This window comes from Musca domestica, unplaced genomic scaffold (assembly GCF_030504385.1).
Source record: "Musca domestica strain aabys unplaced genomic scaffold, Musca_domestica.polishedcontigs.V.1.1 2, whole genome shotgun sequence".
Lineage (NCBI taxonomy): Eukaryota > Metazoa > Arthropoda > Insecta > Diptera > Muscidae > Musca > Musca domestica.
The window spans coordinates 14,217,551-14,227,354 of NW_026712249.1; the positions used below are offsets into that span (position 1 = coordinate 14,217,551).

The following is a 9,804-nucleotide window of genomic DNA, read 5'->3' on the forward strand; positions in this document are numbered from 1 at the left end:
GTTTTTAAAAATATCTAAATCTCAAAAACTATTTTCAAAATTGCTAAGATTATAGCCATGGCAGTCTCTAAAAAAATAGTTTTTAAAAATTTGAAATATTTAGGAAAAAATGAAAATTAAAAAAATATGCTTTAAAAAATTAGGTTATAAAAATATTTTTAAAAAAATCTAAATCTCAAAAACTGTTTTTAAAATTGCTAAGATTATAACCATGGGGTCTCTAAAAAAATAGTTTTTAAAATTTTCAAAATCTCAAAAAAAATCCACGATTATGGCCTAGGTACCCCATCGAAAAATATTTTAAGAAATCGCTCAAAAAAAATAAATGAATAAAAAAATATTCTTAAATATCCAAAAAAAGGTTCCCATCTCTGATTTGTGTATGTGCAATGGATTTATGAATACAAATTTTGACGATGGGATGAAAAATCCCCCCAAAAAATCTTGCCAACATGACGTTTTTGGCACAACCTTCAACGAAAATGGCCTTCAAAGAAATGTTTACGTATTGGATAAAACAATCAAAGTAAATTACCTGCAAAAATGACCAATTTATTCCCCCGGTTTGATAAAGTCGTAATTAAATACAATTATTCTTCATTAGATTGGGTTTTTTTGGGTGTGGTAGTTAAAAAGGTAAATTGTTCAAGGTTGATAATACTAAAAAAAACGGTTCGGTTTTCCCGCTTATTCATTCATTCAAAATTGATATTCAAAAGTGTGTTAATATAAGTTATTGTTGCATATTTAAAGTAAAATACAAATTCTTTAATTCAACTGTATATATACTCCCCAAAATTTGCATGATCTTGCGTGTTCTATCTAACTTTCTAAAAATTTTATTTGGATCTCAATTAAAAAATTATTGCATGAACTTGATGTGGAAATGGTCAAAATTGAGTATTCATGGAATTTATTATTATTGGGATATCCGTTAAAAACAATCTTACTTCTCTATCTATTACTCTCGTTGTATTACTTTACATTATATGATTTACAAAAAAAACTTGGAAATTTATTAATTGTTTTTATTTTTCCATTTTTTAGCTATCAACCAATGCAGAGAACAGTGATGACATTGCGGTGGCTCCCTTATCCCTGGCGGATCGTCGACGTTTCATTGTCAAACCAATACCGGTCGATACCGACAATAGCACAATTTATCAAGTATAATTACCCAGCTTACTTTAATAATTAATGTGTAATTTGTTCCATTTAAGTAATTGTTTTTTTTTTTAATTATATTCTTAAGCATTTATATTATAATTACAAAATATTTAGTTTAAAGTCGAAAAATGAAATGTCATATCATGACATTGCAGTGGCATCAAATAAAAATTATTAAATGTAGATTCAAATTTCTTTGGCAATTTTGAAAATATTTATGCACAGCCTAAACAATTTCGTGGCAATGAATGTTAATAATTCCAGAAAAAATAATTTAAAGAAGATTGTGAAAAATAATTTTCAATGTAAACTACAATTTACTTTTAAATGTTGTCCAGCTAAAATTTCAAAGATTACCTTCCAAATCATTAAAGTTCTTTTTCTGTCTCAACACATATCTTGTTATCATATCAGTATTTAATACAATTATAATTTAAAAAATAATAATTATAAGTTCATAAAAATATATTTAGTGTCATATAAATATATACATATCTTGAAAAAAAAACCTAAATAACAAATCATTACAAATACCTCTGAAACCTGCAAAAAATTTCCAAAATTGTAAAGTTGTTTTTACATTGGTCCACCCCAATACGTAACATGTTACTTTAGAACTTTAGAAAAAAATATTTGTCTTAATATATACATAGTCATTGTTCTAACATAGCATATGTATCATTTTTGTATTTATGTACTTTAGTGTATTTTTAGTTGAAATTTCCACATGTTAACAACCATAGGCTATAAATAAAGTAAAATAAAATAAATAAAAACAAATATCTTTTTCAATAAAACTCAAAAAATATTTTTAAAAAATCTACTGTTATAGCTTCGGCAATCCCTTAACAACAAATATTTTTTTAAAAATCTAAAGTTATAGCGTCGTTTTGGTGGTCTCTTAAATTCCTTTCTCCGCGATTATAGATTTGATTGTTTCTCAAAGGATATTTTAAGAAAATTGGGTCTATACTACGATAAAAAATATGCCGTTTGACTTTGTTGCTGTTTTTTATCGCACCCTGTATATGGGAGCAATATCTAAATTATCATTAGATTATCACCAATTTAAATAGGGTTCACCCTTGCAAAATCTCACGACTTGATGGTCTCTCAAAAATATTTTATAAAAATCCACGACTTGATGGTCTCTCAAAAAATCCACGACTTGATGGTCTCTCAAAAATATTTTATAAAAATCCACGACTTGATGGTCTCTCAAAAATATTTTATAAAAATCCACGACTTGATGGTCTCTCAAAAATATTTTATAAAAATCCACGACTTGATGGTCTCTCAAAAATATTTTATAAAAATCCACGACTTGATGGTCTCTCAAAAATATTTTATAAAAATCCACGACTTGATGGTCTCTCAAAAATATTTTATAAAAATCCACGACTTGATGGTCTCTCAAAAATATTTTATAAAAATCCACGACTTGATGGTCTCTCAAAAATATTTTATAAAAATCCACGACTTGATGGTCTCTCAAAAATATTTTATAAAAATCCACGACTTGATGGTCTCTCAGGAATATTTTATAAAAATCCACAACTTGATGGTCTTCCTAAAATATTTTCTAAAACCCACAACTTGATGGTCTTTTAAAAATATTTTGTAAAAATCCACGATTGATGGTTTCTAAAAAATATTTAAAAAAAATTAATGACTTGATGGTCTCTCAAAAATATTTTATAAAAATCCACGACTTGATGGTATCTCAAAAATATTTTATAAAAAACCACGACGTGATGGTCTCTTAAAAATATTTTATAAAAATCCACGATTTGATGGTATCTAAAAATATTTTAAAAAAATTAAGGACTTGATGGTCTCTCAAAAATATTTTATAAAAATCCACGACTTGATGGTATCTCAAAAATATTTTATAAAAATCCACGACTTGATGGTCTCTCAGGTATATTTTATAAAAATCCACAACTTGATGGTCTCCCAAAAATATTTTCTAAAAATCCACGACTTGATGGTCTCTCAAAAATACTTCTTTAATAGTCTCTCAAAAATATTTCATAAAAATCCACAATTTGATGGTCTCTCAAAAGTACTCAAAAATGCTTCTTTAATAGTCTCTCAAAAATATTTTTTAAAAATCCACGATTTCTTTCCAAAAGAACTCTTAAAAATCTACAATATCTATATGGATGGTATCTCCACAGACTTTCTTAAAACTGATCATGTTGATAGCAGCCGTTTAAAACTATTAAAAAAAATCTTGAGCTTTCCCAAAATTATTTATAAAAATCGTATAGTTATTGTTGACCTTTCATCAATATATTTTATATACATAAAAACCAGAGGAAAATTTATAAAAATCAAAAAATATTATTCATAATCTGACCTATCAAAAACCTTCTATAAATCGTCCATTTGTTTTTGAAGATCGTTCATTTGTTTGTTTTTAGAATTCACGATTACAGCTTGATGGAATGGCAATGAATATTTGAAATAAATTTTCTGTTGGTTAATAAATACTCTATTTTTTATTTTTTGTTTATAATTGCTCGTTTATTTAATATATATTTTTTTGTAAAATAAATGAAATATAAAAATATTAGTATTAATGGATTTATAACAAATATAATTATAAATTTATTTTCTTTAAAATATGATTGACGATTTTCAATCTTAAGTTTACTTTTTAAAAACAACTACTAGATCGAAAAATAAATGCATGGAAAATATCGTTTCATACTAAATATATATATGGGGATATATCAGTTTAGATATGATTTTTTATAAATAAGGAAAAAACAAAAGGTATTTAAGGATTATAAAAAATAAAATAAATTTCAGGATAGAAAAAAAGATGCATAAAAAATAAAATATTATTGCCAAGTACTACTGGGTTTGTTTGGTTATAAAAAACATTGAGGTTGTAAAATATGACAAGTTTTCCTTTGAGCATGACAATTGATAAAAAAAAATTATGTATTTAATTATACATACTTAATAATTTGCAATCAAAAAAAAAAATAAATATAAAATTTATGAAAGAAACATAAGATGTATTGAAATATACTTCTATTTTTCTTTGGGGAATATAATGTCTTAATGTCCGCTACACTTCCTCTTGAACTTACGAAGTAGTTTTTAAACAACATTACATCTCTATACTTGAGGCAACTCCATCCAACAGGTTCCCTTCTTAAGGGAAAATGCAGAAGAGAGTTATTTGTTAGAAAATAAGAAATACACTTTTAAATGTAAATAGATTCTTCTAAAATTTCGATTCGAATGAAAGGATTTAAAATTAGGATACGTATATGTATTTATGTGCTATATATTTGGCCTGGGCTAAATCATTGCATTCGAATCGAAATATATTTTTAAATTCACGGCCTTAAAATTTTGTATAAATGAATAAAAATTCACAACTAAAATTCGAAAACACTTGGCATTAAGTTTTTCGGGCAAAATCGAATTTCCCTCTTTTTAAAATACACATTTTTTTCGAATGTAAACATATATAAATTATTATTTTTGTAGAGAGGAATATTGCCGGATTTTGAATTGGGTATCATTTTATCTCCTCCTTAAAACCCAAAATTTACAAATATGTTTTTTCGAATTTTAATTGGAATTAATATTAAATTTTAATAATTATTTAATAACTTTAAAAAAAATAGTTTTATTTGTGTGCAGGATGACCCTAACGAAAACTTGTCATAATCTACAACATGCAACCACTGGAAATTAATTTGATTAACCTATTCAAAGAAAATCTAACTCTAAAACTAAAGTCTTTGAGAATTTGAGCAGTTAAACGAGACCATAAAATATTAAAAGAATTAAAAAAAGTGAAATCATAACCTCAAACTGCGTGCGGCACTACGCTTGGGTGCGGGTGGAGCTTGAGGTGAGTTATTTAAACGTTTCATGCCCGAAGCAGTACCCATCAAAGAACGGGGTTTACGTTTTGGCGTAGCAGGTGGAGTATGGGTAAATTTCGTGGGTGTTCGTAAATTGGCAACCGACAAATCCTCCAATGAGGTATTCCCTCCTTGCAACGGATCTTCATCATTAAGCAATGTTGTTGTAGCGTCCGATGGTAGTTGTCCACCAGCAATAGGTTCTATAACAGTTTCCTCAATATGCTCTTCCTCCATTTGTTGCGTTTGTATCTCATTTGTCTGGGCCTCATCGGCGGTCAGAGCAAATTGTGACATCAAGTTACGACGAGTTGGAGTAGTTGCCACAATTGAACCATTTAGCGATTCATATATTATCAAGGCAAACTGCAATTGATTATCTTCCAATTTGCGACGATATGAAATGCGTACACGTGTCTCTAACTCTGAACGATCACGCCATAGAGCACTACGTTGTTTGGCCATCATATTATTGTTACGCAAACGCATTACACCCTTTACTTCCAAATAACGCAGAGGAGTGTACAATGCCTCCATAACTTCCAATTCATCTTCTTCGCTGGATGAATCATCTAAGAGCGTACGTACGCCACCTTCAATATTTTTATTACGTTTACTGGTAGACGGTGCTGTGGGTAAACGTTTCAGATAACTAAAATTACCCGAATGTGTGCGTTTTAAGCGATGCCTTCGCATCAATGTTTCGTTGTTATCGATTTCTTCATCTTCGGATTTCCTATCATGCTCCTTTATAGCACTTGATGGAGGCGTCAGATTACCAATTTCCAATGTACTGGTGTTACATTTTTCCGGTGTATGTATGTAGGCCCCAGCACCAAATAAATTTGCCGACGATGATATCGTCGTAGGTTGTTCATTATCTTCAACATCACTGTCGGCATAGGATTTTAATGGTACCATATCTGGTACTCGATTGATAGGATGTACATGATCGATCGGCTTGGTCGAAATTACTTTTCTATATTGAAAAAACCCAGAGAGTTAATAAAATAGTATTTCTAAATGGCAATAATAAGGGTCTTACGTGCGCATGTGACTGGTTTTTGTTTCGATGGGACCGCATACCTCTGCGTCCAGAAATTCGGTATGTTCAAATTGATTGTTCACTTCATGTCTGAAAGAAAACAGTAAATTATTTTAAAATATAATATGTATAATCTTGCCAAGCTGGTGACTAAAGTGTTTTGGCATACAACACATTCAGGCAAAGGTGTCTGGTAAACTGGTAACTTCCACCATAAAAAAAACCCCAACAAATTCATTGCATATAGAGAGGGTTCGATACTGATCTTAATTTAATATATCCTCCATTGAAGGAAGTCTAAAACTGGCGACCTACTTCAGACTTAGTAATCATAGCTTTAATAGACCCCCTCCTTCTTTGACACTTGGTTAGAGCCATGATAATCTGAAGTTTTCTGACAATTCCTGCATTGCAAAATGCTCATACAATCATAAACTTCATAGCTACCTCAACAGAAGTTACAATTGCGGGAGAAGTTGCCTGATTTTTTTATTTACTATGACACTTTGGGGCTTGGAGACATCAGTGGCACGGCCGCATCCAGCGCTTTTCAGAGGCAATGAATTATCCGCCTTGTTTTTAGTGGCAAAATTTTGATGTACTTCTTCATCATTACTTCTTTATATTCTTTAGTTATAGCACATCGGGTTTCCCGCATTCCTCACCTTCTTCTCCCTCCAAAGCATCTTGCATCAGAAGCAGGGGCTTACTTTATAGGTGGGCGTTCAGAGAAGGCTCGTCCAGCATCTCTCCTGGGATGTTTTGAGCCTTTCCTGACAGCCCGTCACCCTGATGTCCATAGAGTCTTCGTCCAGTCGCTAAGTAGCCATCAATTTGAAGCTTTATCTTAAGACAAATGTGAATTTGATATTGAGAGATATTGTCCTTGCAATAATAGCCTTACCAAACTGAGGATGAAAAGTCGCGATTCAAATATAAGCGGTTTTAATTATATAGTTTAGGGATAATCGATTGCATAGTTCAATTCGCAAAAATCGAATGCAAATATACACAACCCATTGATGTCTCCGTTAAGTCAATAATAATTCACTTGAAGGTGTCTACGTTCCATATCAAAAGGTTAATAAATTGCACTCCTTGTTCTTAACATTAATTTATCTTTCTTTCCGCAGACGTTAGGTGGAACCTATAATTTTAATAGCTGTAGTAAAATGAGCAAAATGCGTAGGACTAGGATACCATTCTTTATCCATATCCTCAGATAACGTCAGTAATTGTCCTTTGACTTCGAAAACATTAATCCAACGATGTATGAATTCCAAAGCTGAACTCATACAAAAATAAAGCGTCTCAAAACATAACTTGAGACTACGATTTAAAACGTCTGTGAAAGTCATGCACATACAAATTTGATTATCACTTCCGAAGCTTAGAACTGGCATATATAATTTCTAATGAAATCTGAAATTGATAAAGTAAAGTGCCGGTAATATTTGTTGTCTTGATATAAAGTTTTACTAGCAACTATATCACATCTATTGTGGTCCCAAAGCATCATTCATGTCACTTCTGGGTTAATTTTTTTTTACTATTAGTTCATAGATCTGCATAACCTTATTGCACTCAAAGGAATAAAACTTTACACGACCTACCTTAAGTAATCATGAATTTTATTGGCACCACGCACAGTTCTTCCATACCAATCGATTACACTGTTTGGAGCCAAATGGTATTTAAAGTCAATGCTGCTTTGCTGAAATAGTTCCAAGTATTTGGTCAAAACATCTCGGGCCTCGGTTGCAGCATTATTCTGGCGAGCTGCAAAACAATCGAAAAAGAAAAGGCAAATAATATGTTTGATTTCATTTTGTCAAACAGATAACAGGAAAAACTAACCTTCCATGCTGTTTGGCTTTGGAATAACAAATCGGCCGTGTGCGTCTGTGCGATCTCGTAGGCAATCTTAGACAAAATATACCGGAACAAAATACTGTTATTTCACCAACGAGTTCTGTATTTATATAGAAAATATATAGTTTATTGTGTAATTCCAACAGTATAGTATTTAGATTTCTATTTTTTATTAGAGAAAACTGCAGCAGCTGCCAACACTTCACACCTCAAATAAAACAATAAGAACGACGAACCAAACCACCTCAGCTGCTATCTGCTATTGAGTGTCACACTGATGTCAGAATGAAGAGAAATGCAAAGAGAGAAGACAAGCAACAAAAAAAAACAATGACAACGGCAATGTAAACAACAACAATATAAAAACACCCCTTAATGATGGGAGAGCGAGAGAGTGTTAGGTAAAAATCTCAGCAAAGGAAATATAAAAATCCCTAGATATTTAGGAAATTTGTATTTTTCCTACTACCTATAAGGATTTCGCCCTTTTAATCTTTAAAAATATGTAATCTTACCAGGTAAATATAGCTAATTATCTTTGTTTCATAATATTACAATATTTAATGCAAACACTCACACACACGTTCGCTCTTTTACATGCATTCACCAACACCAAGCCAAAAATACGTTGAATTTTTCATCGAAGTTTTCACACACAATTTTGAGTTATTTATATATTTCAATAGTGTCGTTTATTTGTAGATGAATTTCTTCGTTGTTGAATTTATTATAAAATTCACATTTTGTGATAATCTTGCAAGGAAGTGGATTATATATTAATACAAAATGAAGAAATCCTGGTGGTGCGTGACAATGTTAAAAAAAGAAAATGACAGATATGTTGGCGCGTCACACAGCTGTCATCCGAGGGAATCAATCAACTGCGAAAAGTGTGTGAAGAAGGAATCGAAAACAGTTCTAAAATAATCGTATGTTTACATTCAAGTACTTTATTGAGATTAGTACTGATTAATGATTTATGGGACGTGAAGTGTTTAAAATGTAACTAAAATGGGACTTACATTAGAAACGATTCGAAAATAAATATAATAAAAGCTAAGTTACTAAAAAATATAATTTATATATATTATTATTATAAATAAAATTTGGAAACGACACATTTGTAAGATATTTTATTTTAAAATGTTGCTGCACTTTTTTAGTTGCCCTTGCGTATTTGGTTATATACAGAAATACAACCTTGAGCCTTTCGGTCAGAATTATTCAAACATTGTTGGTCTTTATTTCATATTTTCTTAATTATTAAAATGAGCCAAAATGCGCGAGAGATGGATAAAATAGCTAGATTTTTTTTTAGAAGGAAACTAGGAAAATTCAACTCTGTACTGGAGTCTTATTATGTCAATTTTTTTTCGCAAAAGTATTATATTGGGGAAAACCCTCAAAGCATGAATGGATTATCTGATTATCTCCACCAAGTCGTGTCGTATAATAAAACTTATAATAATTTACTTATTTCTAAAAACGTTTTAAAATTGTTGACATATTAATGTTCCCAAGAGTTAATGCATCTACCTGCATTCTTCTACCATGATTTGACGTGTTTGCTAAATCCGGTGAAGTGCAAACGTTTTTTAAATTCTGGTGGATAATCTTCACTAATGTAAATGTAAACCTAAACAATTGTAAACGGTTGGACTGTGTACTTGTATTGCAATTGTTCCGAATCTTTTACATTTCCCCTTTTTGCCGAATGTTGATATCATCTTATTAACATATTTAATGTTTACAAGCGCCGATGCATCTACAGGTATTCTCTTACAATGGGTCTATTCCAGAACCTGCATAAATCTGCTATTTTTGCAA

At 30.6% G+C, this 9,804-nt stretch overlaps 2 protein-coding genes across 5 annotated transcripts in view; one reads left to right on the forward strand and one right to left on the reverse strand.

Annotated features, from left to right (window-relative positions):
* Positions 1 to 1,500, forward strand: part of LOC101901439 (platelet-derived growth factor D) — a 54,995-nt gene extending 53,495 nt beyond the window's left edge. For both annotated transcript variants that reach the window (XM_059121813.1, XM_059121812.1), the window contains exon 7: positions 1,048 to 1,500. In XM_059121813.1, coding sequence (XP_058977796.1) covers positions 1,048 to 1,173 — 126 coding nt within the window. In that variant the 3' untranslated portion in view covers positions 1,174 to 1,500. The remainder of the gene's footprint in view (positions 1 to 1,047) is intronic.
* A 2,248-nt stretch (positions 1,501 to 3,748) lies between these two features.
* Positions 3,749 to 8,782, reverse strand: LOC131802196 (uncharacterized). 3 transcript variants are annotated; one of them, XM_059121819.1, is made up of 5 exons: positions 8,555 to 8,782; positions 7,963 to 8,077; positions 7,719 to 7,884; positions 6,106 to 6,195; positions 3,749 to 6,039 (listed from the first exon to the last, which is right to left on the reverse strand). In XM_059121819.1, the coding sequence occupies exons 2-5, from the start codon at positions 7,967 to 7,969 to the stop codon at positions 4,995 to 4,997; spliced, it is 1,308 nt and encodes a 435-aa protein (XP_058977802.1). In that variant the 5' UTR covers positions 7,970 to 8,077; positions 8,555 to 8,782; the 3' UTR covers positions 3,749 to 4,994. The 3 variants fall into 3 exon arrangements, with proteins under 3 accessions (XP_058977802.1, XP_058977801.1, XP_058977799.1); XM_059121818.1 differs by lacking the exon at positions 8,555 to 8,782 and adding an exon at positions 8,186 to 8,250; XM_059121816.1 differs by lacking the exon at positions 8,555 to 8,782 and having other exon boundaries at positions 7,963 to 8,229.
* Positions 8,783 to 9,804: the final 1,022 nt, after the last annotated feature.

Bases quoted from the DNA above. Each gene is read 5' to 3' on its own strand.
- LOC131802196 (XM_059121819.1), bottom strand. The intron at 6,196-7,718 runs GTAGGTCGTGTA...GTTTTCTTTCAG, and splicing joins AAAATTCATGATTACTTAAG to ACATGAAGTGAACAATCAAT. The intron at 6,040-6,105 runs GTAAGACCCTTA...TTTTCAATATAG, and splicing joins AAAACCAGTCACATGCGCAC to AAAAGTAATTTCGACCAAGC.